The following is a 16151-nucleotide window of genomic DNA, read 5'->3' on the forward strand; positions in this document are numbered from 1 at the left end:
GATGAAGGATAATGTAGTGGTTTTTTGTTCTCACCAGAATTTTTATTTTTTATTTTTTAAAGATTTTTATTTATTTATTTATTTGACAGAGAGAGACACAGCAAGAGAGGGAACAGAAGCAGGGGGAGTGGGAAAGGGAGAAGCAGGCTTCCGCCAAGCAGGGAGCCCGATGCGGGGCTCGATCCCAGGACCCTGAGATCATGACCTGAGCTGAAGGCAGATGCTTAACGACTGAGCCACCCAGGCGCCCCCTCACCAGAATTTTTAAAGACTTGCTTCTTTTCAGCTTCCCCATAGATTGTGCATTAGGCTGTTTGACCCTTTACTCTGGTTTCTTTAGGTATTTGAGCCCACTATCAAGTCCAACTTTCCTAGGTGGACCAAGCAGTCATTCCTCTTGAGTCCTGTCATCTATGAGGGCACTGGTAGGAAGGGGGACATGGTCTCATTATTTGGGGTCCTGTACCCCACCATCTGCTTTCCAGTCTCGGAATTCTCCTCCTCCCCTTTCCAATTTCTCATTTTCCTCTTGTACCTCCCTCTAGCTTAATGCCCTGAAAGATTCCAGGCACACTCTTTTTTTTTTTTTTTTTTTAAACAAAATTCACATTTTATTTAGGTTGAAATAAACTATACAAAATTGATTTTCTTCACCAAAAATAACAGCAATATTTTCTGTATTATTCCTAGATAAACCACAAAACACTTATTTTTGTAGGTTTTCCAGGTTTTGTTTATAAATCAAGACGAGGCAGTAGATATAGTCATGGAAAAAGAGGAGAACAGACAAATCAGTTGTCAGTATCCATGGCCTCTGATCCTGTCTTGACCATGAACAGAGGTGTTCAACATATACCTGCTAAAAAGCTTATGAAGACGTAGGTGTTCTACATACACTTGCTGAAGAGCTTATGAAGATGTAGGCTCAACAAAGGAATGTAAACAGCAACAATCCAATGTGGAACAACAATGGCAGGCTCTCCCATTCAAACTTTAACTGTAACTTGTTCCTTTAAGTTTATTTGATAAAGACAAAATCTCTACTGCAATCCTTGCCTGGCAAGCTCACGTGTTTCTCTCTCTCTCTGTCTGGTAACTCCCTTAACTGTCCATTACAGATTTTTAACATACTAACACTCCTACTATTCAAAGGTCACTCTGAGCTTCATTGTAACATTTTATAAAATGTACTCCTTCCTCCCATACCTCTTCAAAATCTTTATCTTCTAAGAACTGATAACTCAATACCAGACAATTGGATCCAGTGACAATAAATGTTTTATCTAAAATGACTTAACTAAAACAATTCCCAAGTGCCATTAGCAGAGATCCCACAGAAGTGTAATGTGGCACTTTCAATGCTATCTTCTGGAACAGGTATGTCTCCAAAGCATGAGAGTTTAAACAGGGGCCATTTAAATTGGCAGATTATCAATGGCTAATGTACTCAATGAGAGGTCGACAGGTCAAGATATTCAGTGATTAAGTGGCCTACATACACCTGACAGCTTTTCTGTAAGATGTTTTCAAATTTCTTACAGATTTTTCCAAATATCAAACATAAGAGAAAGCCTACTTTAAAAGTCTTTTAGGTATTTTCAATGGTTTCTGAGTTATCTGTAGGAAGCTCTGACTTAGTTGTATAGAGTTTGATATATGTGTCCACCATTAAATCCAGATCATGTTTTATATCAAAATTTATGTTAAGCAAAGCCAAGTTACTTGACCTTTGGTCTGTCAAAGTGTTCCTCAGGTATGCTTTGAGACGCTTTCGCCCATTTTCATAGCGTTCATTCTCAACCTTCATCACAGGAAGAATACATAGGACTTTTAGCAATGCATAAACATTAGGAAAAAACTTAATGTCTGGTAGATGCAGGGCTTCATAAATGGTGGATGGAAGCTCTATATCTTTCCCTCTGTGTTTCCACTTGATTCTCCAGCAATGCAGCTCAGCTGAGAGTGTGTCGGGATTGGGCAAGTCACTTCTGTACATGTCAGCATGGTGCTCCTCCGATGTATTAAATTTGAGCTGTCCCATGACAGAGGGTACAAGAGATAAGCATTTAAGAGCTTTGAGGTGCTGTTCTGAGAATATATCTTTCAGTTCCTGAATAATGTGTTCCACTGTTGGAACACTTAGAGTTTCTTTATAGTAACTCTCAGAAGTGAGCTGAGATTCCAGGTTACCTTGCTGGGCTCTGCGGAATTTCCCAGGGAGTTTCATCTGAACATCAAGCTTAGTTGCCAAATTTGTGGCTTCTTCAAACCAAAATTCATGATAAACTTCAATATTTTCCATCACTTCATTTAGTGAATGCAGCACTGCAGTCAAGCTACTGGCTGCAAAGAAGACATCAGAGGTTTGCCCTTGAAGGTTTTTCCCAAAGGCTCTTGTAAAAGATAGAACATTTTTAAGAACAACAATGGTAACGATGAAATCAAAATCTGTTACTGCACTACAGAGTACAAAAGCTCGACCAGCTATATAGTTATTCCATCTAATATTTGTATCACTATTTATACCATCTAAACATAAAACAAGTGCTTGTAGGAGGTCCACTAAAATTTCAAAAGCATCATGCCTGCCTGTCCACTGAGAATGGCAGATTTCCTTCAGTTCTTTACCCTTTTCCTCATTGTTCTGAAAGAGGACAGAAATTACATTGTCAAGCTCCAAAAGCAATTGTGGAGATCGATGGAAGAAAGAACAAACTTCCTCAATTGTTCCTAACGCAACAGATACTCCCACAACAGGCACTGATTTTGCCAACCATATATTTAAGGCACAGGAAGAGCAAAGTGTGTAGACAGCTTGGGGATATTTCTCTAAAAGTCTAGAAGCAACGACTTTCATTTTGGAAGAAAATCCACTGGACACAATGTAAGCCTGGCCACGACAATACTCCATGTTTAACCCCCACTTCTCAGTTATCGTAGTGTGAAATTTTACAGCCAAAATTTCTGCATCAGCTTCATAAGGCAAGAAGCCCACAAATTCCTCTCTCAGGTTATGAGATTCATCAACAAACCTCACCAACACAGGCAAGTGTTCTTCCCCTGCTATGTCCACTACGTCATCAGTGATGATGGAAAAGAAGTGGGAGTCTCTCACTTCCCTGAGGGTCTCCTCCCGAATGCAGCTCTCACAGATGTCTAGCATCTGTTTCTGCTGTGTTTTCGAGCAGAACAATGTGTTAACTGCTGTTGTCTCAAAGCGCTTTCTCAGAACCTCTTCACCAGAATTTATCCGGCACTCCAGCAGTGCTTGGAAGTTATCCGGAGTAAACAGACCCTCTGGGATTTCATCAGTTTCATGCCCATCCAGAGGGATGTTTTGTTTTCCCATAAGAATCAAAATTTCAAATAAAGATTTTAAGTATTCCTTGTTTTCTTTCTCTTCAAGGGTTAAAGGTAAAATGTCTTCATCCTGTTCTTCACCCCCTTCTTCTGCACTGGGATTCTGAGCATTGCTGTTATTTATTTCTTTATGTTTTGGTTCCTGTTCAGAAGTTTCATCAATTTTTTTCTGTTTCAGTGTCCTGATTTCATCTTCACTCAATTCTTTTATTCGTTTTCTGTGTCTACTATGTGGATTGTTCAAATGACTGGTAAGATCAAATATTGTTGGTATTGCATTATCTCGAAGAACTGTCCTATAAGGACTAGTTCTACAGATCATAGAGGTCTCAAAGTGTTTGGCACATAATCGATAATGTTTATTTAGTTGATCAGGTGTTTTATCTTCTAAGTCTGCTCTCCTACAATTCTCCACCCACTTCTGGCATCTGGCCGGATCCCGCGGGAACCTGAAAAAGGCCAGGTCCGACTGCGTACTCTTCCTCGTGCAGTTGGGGGCAGCGCAGAAGTTCGGCATCGTCGCCCACCCGCCGGCCGGCCCAGCCCTCCCCTCCCCGCCTCCTCAGGGCAGCCCGCCCGCCCGTCGGGGCCGGGGAGGGGAGCCAGGCCGGCCGGCCGGCTCGGCAAGGCCGGCGCGCCGGGGGGAGGGGCGGCGGGCGAGAAGCCGCGTCCAGGCACACTCTTAACAAAAACTAGGAAGGGAAGCTGAAGCAAGGGAAAGCTTTCCTGGTTACTCAGGGGATCTAAAAGGGGAAAAATCCAGAGAACAAAAAAAAATTCTTATTTCATTTTTTTGTTCTTTTACAAGGTAAACAAATATCTTGCTACCATATTTCCTCATTCATTCACTCAAACATTTAGCATTTATTGAATATTTCCTGTATTAGCAGCTGGAATTATAACAAATTCTTCATCTAGGGATCTCGTAGTCTGGGAGATAGTCAAAGGAGTCATCAGAGTGACAGTGCAATATTTTAAACATACAGTAAGATCATTCTAAGGAAATTTAGCTTTTTAAAAAAAATTTTTTTTTAAAGATTTTATTTATTTATTTTGACAGAGAGAGGGAGACAGCGAGAGAGGGAACACAAGCAGGGGGGAATGGAAGAGGGAGAAGCAGGCTTCCCGCCGAGCAGGGAGCCCGATGCGGAGCTCGATCCCAGGACCCTGGGATCATGACCTGAGCCGAAGGCAGATGCTTAACGACTGAGCCACCCAGGCGCCCCGGAAATTTAGCTTTTTAATTGTTAAAAAGTATAATCACAAATATGAAAAAGTCAGTTTATATCACAGAATCTCTGCTTTCTGGGTAGGTTATAGATAAGTTCAAACCTAATTCCTGAGACCAATTTGTCATTTTTAAGAGAAAACCCAAATTCTAGTTTTGTATTAATATAATTTTGGACAAAACTCTCACTTGTTGCAGGTATGAATCTTAACTCCACAAACTTGAGTGTGTGAGATGTCACCTTTTTTTGTGTTCTTAAAATCAAATTAAATTTGACTGTGAACCTAGCAAAGTCAACTACATGGCTGTGTGACCTGTGTAGTGTCACAGGGCTGCCTCCCCAGCAGGGCTCCCTCCACACTTGGTTCAATGCTCTGCTGTTGCTGTCTTGAAATTCTTGATAATTTTATATTTGGACTTGTGCTTTGTAACTGAATCCAATAGGACTGCAGAGCATGCACTGGAACAGAGGGGATAGACAGAATATGTGTCTATCTGATGCTGTTCCTTGCTGCCCTGTTGGTGCGTAGCATTTGAGGTGCCCACGATTTCAGAATTCCAGTGGACACACAACGCCTGAGTCAGCAAGTCTCAAAGGAGTACAAAGAGTGTTGGGTTTCCCTCTGAGTAAGAGGCGAGGTAGGGTGGCTGACAGTTCTAGAGCCCATGCTTTCTTTTTGAACCAGAACTTCCTTGGCAGAAAGAAGACAATGACATATTAAACACAAATAACCTAGGAATGCTATCGTCCTTTCTTACTTGTGTCACTTGCCTGTTTTAGCCAACCACGTACCCTGAAAAAGATGACATAGAAGGAGAGAGAAAGATAGGGCAACCCATAATTCTTTTTTCCATCAGTTCTTCCTTATTCAGCAGTCAACTGAGGGTAGAGTATTGATTGAATGTGTGCATATGAAATGAAATAAAAACCAGTTGCAGTGTTTCCACTGTTCTGGTAAGAATAAAGTACATATACATCAGTGAGCTACAAAATAAGGATTCTGTAATTTTGGTGATTCCACAGATGAGTTACATGTTCTTATATTTGCATTTAGAACTGTCCTTGAGGGCGCCTGGGTGGCTCAGCCAGTTAAGCATTTGCCTTCATTCAGGTCATGATCCCACGGTCCTGGGATTGAGCCCCACGTTGGGGTCTCTGCTTACTGGGGAGCCTGCTCCTCCTCTCGCCGCTTGTGTGCTCTCTCTCGCTATCTCTGTCTCTCTCTCTAAAATAATCTTTAAAAAAATAAAAAATAAATAAAAGCAGGTCTTGAAATTCCCCACAAGAAAGGTGCCCTCCTTGTGCCAGGAAGAGAAGTTTGTTATCACCATGAGAGTCAACACCAAAATGGACCTGTACAAACAAACCTACTAAAATGACCCTTATCTTCCATTAGTTTCTCCCCTGTATTTCCTAGTCACTGTTCCACAATTTCCTAGCTCCTAGCCCAAGTTCCTGTCTTGTTCCCAACCCACAATTTATTATTTTTTGTTTTAAAAGGTATATAAGCTTTTGGGCCTAACAGCTTTTTGTCCCATAAAGACCTGCTTTTAGGTAGAAAAGGGAATTTAGGGAGTCTTTCCTGCATCTGCTGTTTCTCAGGTGCCTTCAGGTCAAAATAATCAATATGCCAATCAAATCAATCAAACCAATATGCCAATCAAATCAATCAAAATATTCATTTCTTCTTTCAACTCTAGACTATTTCTTCTAACTCATTACACAGCAGGATTATTCGTACTCATAACTTTCCCTTCCATTTCGTATCTCCCCATTCCACCTCTTAGCTTTGAGCAGTTATACCTCTATTTACCATTGTGAGACTGATAGCATTTGTATTCTGTTGATTAATCAGATTTATGACATCTGTTTTTTTCTAGAAACTTAATATAAAACTTAAAAATCATTAAGCAGTGGTCACATTGTTACAGCTATTTAAGTATGGCCATTGCATGGGTGTATGTAGTATATTGGGATTGCCAATCTTTTTATAGAGCTGGAGTTTAATTGTCTTTCCATTTTTAGGGAAGTTTTTCACCGTTATCTCATCATTAAGTTCTTCCAACTTATTAGGGACAGTATCAAATCTTTTGAATCTTCCTCTTTTCCGAGATACCTCTTTTTTTAATAATAGGCATTTTTTATTTTTTATTTTATTTTTATTTTTTAAAGATTTATTTATTTGAGAGAGAGAATGAGATAGAGCATGAGAGGGGGGAGGGTCAGAGGGAGAAGCAGACTCCTGCTGAGCAGGGAGCCCAATGCGGGACTCGATCCTGGGACTCCAGGATCGCGACCTGAGCCGAAGGCAGTCGCTTAATCAACTGAGCCACCCAGGCGCCCCATAGGCATTTTTTAAATTAAAGATTTTATTTATTTATCTGTCAGAGATCATGCACAAGCAGGGGGAGGGACAAAGGGAGAAGGAAAAGCAGGCTCCCTGCTGAGCAAGGAGCCCGATGTGGGACTCGATCCCAGGACCCTAGGGTCATGACCCGAGCTGAAGGCAGCCGCTTAACCAACTGAGCCATCCAGACATCCCAGTAATAGGCATTTTAGATTCACAGAAAAATTGAGAAGATAGCACAGAGTTTTTAAACATCCTACGCTTAGTTTCCCCTACTATTAACTTATTAGGATGGTACATTTGTTACAATGAATGAATCAGTATTGCTACATTTTTACTAAAGTCCATATTTTATTCAGATTTTTTAAAAAAGATTTTATTTATTTATTTCACAGAGAGAGAGAGACAGCGAGAGCAGGAACACAAGCAGGGGGAGTGGGAGAGGGAGAAGCAGGCTTCCCGCCGAACAGGAAGCCAGATGCGGGGCTGGATCGCAGGACTCTGGGATCATGACCTGAGCCTAAGGCAGACGCTCAATGACTGAGCCACCCAGGCGACCCTTATTCAGATATTTTAGCTTTACCTAATGTCTTTTTCTCCTCCAGGATGCCACATTACATTTAGTTGTCATGTCTCCTTAGGCTTTTCTTGGTTTTAACAGTTTCTACCACTTTCCTTGTTTTTGATAACATTGACAATTTTGAGGAGTGCTGATCAAGTATTTTGTCAGATACCCTTCCAGTGGAGTTTTTATAATGTTTTTTCATGATTATACTGAGCCTATGGGTGTTGGGGAGAAAGACCACAGAGGTAAATTGTCATTTTTATCACACCATATTAAGGATACACATTATCAGCATGATTCATCACTGCTCACATTCACCTTGATCATCTGGCTGAGATAGTGTTTGTCAATTTCTCCACTGTAAAGGTATTCTTTCTCTCTCCCTACAGTGTTCCATACTGTATGCTTTGGGAAGAAGTCCACTGTGTGTAACCTACACGTAAGGAGTGGGGATTTATGATCTCTTCCTTGAGAGCAGAGTATCTGCATAAATTATTAAAAATTCTTCTGCATGAAGATTTATCTCTTCTCCCTCATTAATTTATTCAGTCATATCAATATGGACTTATGGATATTCATTTTATACTGTGGGTTATAATTCAGTATTACTTTATTTTGTTGCTCAAATCGTTCCAACTTTGGCTATTGGGAGCTCTTTCTCTTGGCTCCTGTGTCCCTTTGACACATCCCAATTTTTTTTTTTTTAAACACTTCTGTACTTTCTGATACTATGAAATGCTCTAAACTCGTATAGTTCCTGCTCCAGACCTAGGATCAGCCATTTCTCAAAAAGCTGTTTCCTTTTATTAGAGAGTGGTATTAGAAACAAGATTTAGACACTGGATGTTAGATACCTCTTTTCAGAGTCATTGCTTCAATCTACTCAGTATTTTCTAAGCCTGCCTTTCAGCTTTCATCCTAGATTATCTCCCATTTTTCTCCTGACTTGGATCTACTCTTTCTGAGATCTGATTTTATATGCTCTAATTTTTGTGGGAGTACATCCTCAAGTAACTTTCTAAAAATGGGGTATTTGAGGTAAATTTTCTAAGTCTGGCATTTTTATAAACTTCATATTCTACCTACACTTATACTTTTTTGTTCTTCCAAATTTTTATTTAAATTCTAGTTAGTTAACAAATAGTGTAATATTGGTTTCAGAAATAGAATTTAGTGAGTCATCACTTACATGTAACACCCTGTGCTCAGATCACAAGTGCCCTCCTTAATACCCATTGCCCATTTAGCCCATCCCCTCCTACCTCCCTCCCTCCCTCCATCAACCCCCTCAGTTCTCTATCGTTAAGAGTCTTTTATGGTTTGCCTCCCCCTCTCTCCTTCTCTTTTTTTCCCCTTCCCACATGTTCATCCGTTTTGTTTCCTAAATTCCACGTATGAGTAAGATCATATGGTATTTGTCTTTCTCTGATGGACTTACTTCACTTAGGATGATATAATGTAGCTACCTTCATGTCACTGCAAATGGCAAGATTTCATTCTTTTTGAATGCTGAATTGTATTCCATTGTAAATATATACCACATCTTCTTTATCTGTTCATTAGTCAATGGACTCTTCCCATAGTTTGGCGATGTTGACACTAACCCTTTATCAGATATGTCATTTGCAAATATTTTCTCCCATTCTTTAGGCTGCCTTTTAGTTTTGTTGATTGTTTCCTTTACATTATAGATTTTCCTCACAAGTCTAGCAATCCTTGAGTCCATTTACTTTTAAGAATGAGGCAGTAGAAGGATTGACTTTGAACTTTGTATACCTGGGTGGACTTCTAGACAACAGTGCCCAGTTCAGCTGCACCAATTCTTCTTAGATGGTCCGATAAATTTCTTTATAGAAAGTGGCTTCTTAATTTATTATCTTTTTTTCCTAGAAGATAATCACCTGCCTGATAAATATTTTGCTCTCTGGATTTTTTTTTAAATTTTTTTTAAAGATTTTATTTATTTATTTGAGAGCGAGAATGAGAGAGAGAGAGCATGAGAGGGAGGAGGGTCAGAGGGAGAAGCAGACTCCCTGCCGAGCAGGAAGCCCGATGCGGGACTCGATCCCGGGACTCCAGGACCATGACCTGAGCCGAAGGCAGTCACTTAACCGACTGAGACACCCAGGCGCCCTAGATTGACTCTTTTAATAACAAGTAAGGAGGTATCTTAACCTCGTTAGATGTAGGTACAATCTCTTAATATATCTGCAGTCTTTTTTATTTTTAAAGATTTTATTTATTTGAGAGGGAGGAGGGTCAGAGGGAGAAGCAGACTCCCCGCCGAGCAGGGAGCCCGATGCAGGACTCGATCCCGGGACTCCAGGATCATGACCTGAGCTGAAGGCAGATGCTTAATGACTGAGCCACCCTCTGCCCCTCCCCTGTTCATCGTGCTCTCTTTCTCTCTCTCCCTACAAAGCACTTTTTTTTTTAAAGATTTTATTTATTTATTTGAGACAGAGAGAATGAGAGACAGAGAGCATGAGAGGGAGGAGGGTCAGTGGGAGAAGCAGACTCCCTGCCGAGCAGGGAGCCCGATGCGGGACTCGATCCCGGGACTCCAGGATCGTGACCTGAGCCGAAGGCAGTCGCTTAACCAACTGAGCCACCCAGGCGCCCTTGCTCTCTGGATTTTGAGAGGAAAGTGGGTGCTTTCTATATGCAAGCTTTAAATAATACCCCTGCTTTCAGACCCCACTCTCACTCCTGTGTCCTTCCTAACTGGAATTTCCTAGTTCTAAGCATTTTGGGTTTCTCTGGGTAAGGTTGATGCTTTCCTCCATGGCCATCTTTTCTGCTCAGAATATATTCTAAGTAGTGGCCCCTCCTGCTCTCTTCATCAGTCATTAATCCTCCATCCTCTTTCCGTCTCCCAGAAATTTGTTAAAATCACTTGTTTGCTGATGGCTTTCCTTCCTTTCTCTTCAATGTTGTGGATTTTTGCCCCAAACATAACTTTTACTGTTATTTAAATAAGTTCTTAGGAAGGACTAATAAAAAGCATACAGCTCGTCATCTTGGAGAGGAAGAAATAATCTCATTTAAATCTCAGAATGACCCTATACCATTCTATTTTACAGATTTAGAAACATTGGCACAAGCAAGTAAATTATTTAGCGATGGAGTGGGGATTAAATCCCAGGAAATCCACTCCAAAGCTTCCTGTTCTTGTTTTCTTTTTAAATTCACTACAGTGAAATCCTAAGGCATTTAGAAACATCCTAGTAGATAACAAAAATATTGTATTTTGGACTATTTCTTTTAAAAGACCCAGAAGATATCTGGTTAAGTATATGGCTCCTAATTAACTAGTTCGGCAGATGATTCTAAAATGAATCAAGTTACCTCTGCTCTGGATTATTCCACTTTGCATCCTCTTATTCAATCATTAATCGCTATATGTTATTTGACTTATTTAGGATCTGTTTTTATCTGTTTTAGGGTTTTTAAAAAAGACTTTATTTATTTTAGAGAGAGTGAGCGAGGGAGCTTGAGCGGGGGGAGCAGCAGAGGGGTAGAGAGAGGGAGGGGGAAAGAATCTCAAGCAGACTCTGCACTGAGCATGAGCCCATCACTGGGCTTGATCTCAAGACCCTGAGATCATGACCTGAGCTGAAACCAAGAATCGGAGGCTTAATCGACTGTGCCACCCCGGTGCCCCTAAAAATGTTTTTAATCAGAGAAGTGCAATGAAAAAGAACAATATCATTTGGAGAAATAAACAATAATAGGAAAGTGGGGTGATTTAATGTGGCATCATAAAATATGGTTGTTCTTTCATCCTTTTACCTCGAAGGGTTATTTTATTTTATTTTTTTAAATCTATTTGACAGTGAGAGAGAGCAGAAGCAGGGGGGAGTGGCAGAGGGAGAGGGAGAGGGAGAAGCAGGCTCCCTGCTGAGCTGGGAGCCCGAGGAGGGACTCAATCCCAGGACTCTGGGATCATGACCTGAGCCAAAGTCAGCCCCTTAACCGATTGAGCCACCCAGGCATCCCTTGAAGAGTTATTCTTAAGGAGCTTCTATAAAATGGAATGAATCAGATGGCCATGCCGATAGCTGGTTAACACTTTCTAGCAAATACTTCTTTGTAAACTCTAGCTGAGACTGTATGTTTGAATATTGTAATCTATATATTGAAAACCAGAAAACTGATTTTGAATTTTCAGTATATATCCTGGCAACTGACCATTGAGTAAAGTCCTTGATTTTCTGTCCAGTTTTGCCATTGAGAATAAACAAGTCATATTTCTTAGAACCTCAGTTTCCTCATTTCTACAGTGAGGAGGTTGGGCCAGATGATCTCTAAGGTCTTATCCTTCCAACAGATTTTGGTTCTATCATCCAGCCCTTCTTATTTTATTTTCGGTAGTTCTTAATGTGTCTTTTGATCAATATTTTATAGATATATAATTTACATATGGTCAAATACACAAATTTTAAATATATTGCTTGATGACAACCCAGCTTTCTTGAGATATAATTAACTACCATGAAATTCACCTGTTAACATGTACAATTCAATGGTTTCTATTCTGTTTATAGATTTTGTAACCTTTATCATAATCTACTTTAGAAAATCTCCATCCCCACAAAAAAGAAAACTTGTACCCATTAGCAGCCGCTCCTAGTTCTCTTTCTCCCTCCTTCCCTCTCAGCCCTTGACAACCACTAATGTACTTTCTATCTTTATGTATTTGTTTATTCTGGATCTTTTATATAAATGGAATCTCACAATATGTAGTCTTTTGTGGCTGGCTTTTTTCATTTAGTATAATGTTTTTAAGGTTCAGACACGTTATAGAAAGTACCAAGAGCTCCTGGGTGGCTCAGTCAGTTAAGCATCTGACTCTTGGTTTTGGCTCAGGTTGTGATCTCATGGTTGTGGGACTGAGTTCTGAATTGGGCGGCTTCGTGCTCAGCTGGGAGTCTGCTTGAAGATTCTCTTCCTCTGCTCCTGTCCCCACTTCCATGCGTGTGTTCTCTCTCTCTCTCTCAAATAAATAAATAAATCTTAAAAAAAAAAGGGGGCGCCTGGGTGGCTCAGATGGTTAAGCGTCTGCCTTCGGCTCAGGTCATGATCCCAGGGTCCTGGGATCGAGTCCCACATCGGGCTCCCTGCTCCTTGGGAGCCTGCTTCTCTCTCTCTGTCTCTCTGTCTCTCATGAATAAATAAATAAAATCTTAAAAAAAAAAAGTACCAATCCTTTATTCCTTTTTGTTGCCAAATAGTGTTCCATTTTATGTATATATTACTTTTTTCTTTACCCGTTCATTAGTTGATGGGCATTTAGGCTGATTCCACCTTTTAGTTATTATGAATCATGCTGCCATGAACATTTATGTAGATATATATTTATATTCTTCTTGGGTAGATACCTAAGATTGCAGGGTCATATGGTAGCTTTGGTTAACATTTTGAGGCATTGCCAAACTATTTCCCAAAGTGTTTGTAACATTTTACATTTCCACTAGCAGTGTATGAAGGTTTCCATTTCTCTACATCTTTGCTAACATTTTTTGTATTTTTGGTTATAGCTATCCTATTATGTGTGAAGTGGTATCTCATTGTTTGATGACTTTTTAAAAAGACTTATTTATTTATTTGAGAGAGAGCACACATGAGCTGGAGGGGCAGAAGGAGAGGGAGAGAGTATCCCAAGCAGACTCTGTGCTGAGCGGGGAGCCCAACATGGGGCTCGAGCTCATGACCCTGAGATCATGACCTGAGCTGAAACCAAGAGTGGGACACTCAACCAACTGTGCCACACAGGTGCCCCTGTTCAGTGATTTTTTACACATCTACACCTTTGTGACTTCCATCCAGATAAAGATATCTGACATTTTCATCGTCCCTGAAAGTGTTTTTACACCTTTTTTTAGTAAACATCAGTTGTCTGTCCCTAGGTAACCACCCTTCTGACTTCTATCGCCATAGATTAGTTTTGCCTGTTCTTGAACTTAACAGAAATGGAATCAAAGAGTATATATGACTTATGCATCAAAGTACATGAATGTTCATAGCAGCATTATTCATAATAGCTAAAAAATGGAAGAAACTTAAATGTCCATTAATTGATGGATGGATAGATGACATATGGTAGATCTATAAAATGGAATACTCTTTGTCCATAAAAAGGAAAGATGTACTTACACACACTTTTGTGTATGGCTGCTTTTTACCAATGTAATGATTTTGAGATTTATCCATGTGTGTATCAATAGTGGATACTGTTCCATTGGATACTGGAACAGCATTCCTTTTTATTGCTGATTCCATTGCAAGTAGACCCTTCATAGTTCTTGACAAAATGACACTCAAGAAGCATCTATGCTTGTTTATAAAATCTCTTAGCCATCTAGGAACAGAAGGAATTTACTCAAAGTGATGAAAAGGGTGTATCAGAGGACCTTTGGTAAGTATTATACTGACTAATAAAACTTGCAAAGCATTCTCAATTATGTCAGGGATGGGCCTTAGTTTGAATTGCATTCATGGCTGTTAAGAAACAAACCTCAAAATTTCAGTGGCTTAACAAAATAGAGGTTTATTTCTTGCTAATATATCAGTACAATGTGGATGTTCCTTATTAGCAGTGGGCTGTTCCAGAACTCATTCAGAGACCCAGGCTTTTTCCGTATGTGACTCTGCCAGCCTTTAAGACAGCAGAGTTCTCTGCATTTAGCCACCACAGCAAAAAAGAGTAGCGAAGGCATTCTTCTTTCTTAATTAACTTTGCCTAGAAGTGACAAATCTTTTCTGCTTACAACTGCAATTATATCCATGGACTTTCAAATTTAAATTATCAACTAAATTTAAATTTAAATTATAAACCAAAATCATGAGTACATTTAATACTAGCTCAACCAATAGTTCCTTTCTGAAGCTATGTCTTGTAGAATAGAAATCTGAATCAAATACAGTTTTGCTGAGTTTTGAAGAAGAAAATAGAATATTTCAGTTCATGAGTTGGAAGGCAAAGCCAAAGACTGAGCAACACAATTTAACATTATAGTCAGAAGATATCCCATATTATAGTAGCAACATTAAAACTGTGACTATAGCTTCTAAAAGCCTCACAGTTTTTAGACAAGTCTGAAACCTTGAATATAATTCAGTATGAGTTGTTACAGTCATCCTCACTTTATATTTCTTCCCTATTCTTAATGATTAACTATATCCATGGCTCCCAAACTGCAGAGATATGCCAGGCATTCTACTGAACTTACAGGGTGAGAATATTTTACATTTTCAAGATGGACACAATATCATCTGTGGAGACACCACACATACTATGGTATTAAGTTCGAGCCTAACTAATAATAAACAGTAATTGTTGGGTATTTCTTTTAACCTATGATGATTAGTCACATTGAGCATCTTTTTTTTTCAACTTTTTTTATTAACATATAATGTATTATTTGTTTCAGGGGTACAGGTCTGTGATGCATCAGTCTTACACAATTCACAGCGCTCACCATAGTACTTACCCTCCCCAATGTCCATCACCCAGCCACCCCATCCCTCCCACCCCCCTCCACTCCAGCAACCCTCAGTTTGTTTCCTAAGATAAGAGTCTCTTATGGTTTGTCTCCCTCTCTGGTTTCATCTTGTTTCATTTTTCCCTCCCTTCCCCTATGATACTCTGTCTTGTTTCTCAAATTCCTCATATCAGTGAGATCATATGATAATGTCTTTCTCTGTTTGACTTATTTCGCTCAGCATAATACCCTCCAGTTCCATCCACGTCATTGCAAATGGCAAGATTTCATTCCTTTTGATGGCTGCATAATATTCCATTGTATAAATATACACATCTTCTTTATCCACTCATCTGTTGCTGGACATCTAGGCTCTTTCCATAGTTTGGCTATTGTGGACATTGCAGCTATAAACATTGAGGTGCATGTGCCCCTTTGGATCCCTACATTTGTATCTTTGGGGTAAATATCCAGTAGTGCAATTGCTGGGTTGTAGGGTAACTCTATTTTCAACTTTTTGAGGAAACTCCATACTGTTTTCCAGAGTGGCTGCACCAGCTTGCATTCCCACAGTGTAGGAGGGTTCCCCTTTCTCCGCATCCTCGCCAACATCGGTCCTTTCCTGACTTGTTAATTTTAGCCATTCTGACTGGTGGGAGGTGGCATCATGTTAGCATCTTTTCTTGTGCCTATTGGCCATTTGTATATCTTCTTCAGAGAAATGGACTTGAATAAAGTCCTTTGTTGATTTTTTGATTTGGGTTTTGTTGTTGTTGAATTGCTGGAGTTTTTTATATATTCTGGATATTAATCTCTTGTCAGACATATGATTTGCAAGTATTTTCTCCCATTTTTATGGGTTGCCTTTTCACTTTGTTGATTGTGTCCTTTGATGAAAAAAGTTTTTAATTTTGATATAATCCAATTTACTTTTTCTTCTGTTGCCTATGTTTCTGGTGTCATATCTAAGAAATCATCTTGAACTCCAAATTCAATAATGTTTTCTTCTAAGAGGTTACATTTCGGTGTTTGGTCTATTTTGATTTAATTTTTCCATATGGTGTGTATGTTGTATGAGGGTCCAACTTCATTCTTTTGCGTGTGAATATCTGGTTTCCTTTCTTTCTTTCTTTCTTTCTTTCTTTCTTTCTTTCTTTCTTTCTTTC

General features: G+C 39.6%; 1 protein-coding gene across 1 annotated transcript; it reads right to left on the bottom strand.

The window, feature by feature from the left end:
- Nucleotides 1-592: 592 nt before the first annotated feature.
- Nucleotides 593-3970, bottom strand: LOC110569951 (52 kDa repressor of the inhibitor of the protein kinase). The gene is made up of 2 exons (XM_044920488.1): nucleotides 898-3970; nucleotides 593-856 (listed from the first exon to the last, which is right to left on the bottom strand). The coding sequence occupies exon 1, from the start codon at nucleotides 3875-3877 to the stop codon at nucleotides 1589-1591; it is 2289 nt and encodes a 762-aa protein (XP_044776423.1). The 5' UTR covers nucleotides 3878-3970; the 3' UTR covers nucleotides 593-856; nucleotides 898-1588.
- Nucleotides 3971-16151: the final 12181 nt, after the last annotated feature.

Source organism: Neomonachus schauinslandi, chromosome 13 (genome assembly GCF_002201575.2).
Source record: "Neomonachus schauinslandi chromosome 13, ASM220157v2, whole genome shotgun sequence".
Lineage (NCBI taxonomy): Eukaryota > Metazoa > Chordata > Mammalia > Carnivora > Phocidae > Neomonachus > Neomonachus schauinslandi.

Bases quoted from the DNA above. Each gene is read 5' to 3' on its own strand.
- LOC110569951 (XM_044920488.1), bottom strand. From the start codon at position 3,877: ATGCCGAACTTCTGCGCTGCCCCCAACTGCACGAGGAAGAGTACGCAG.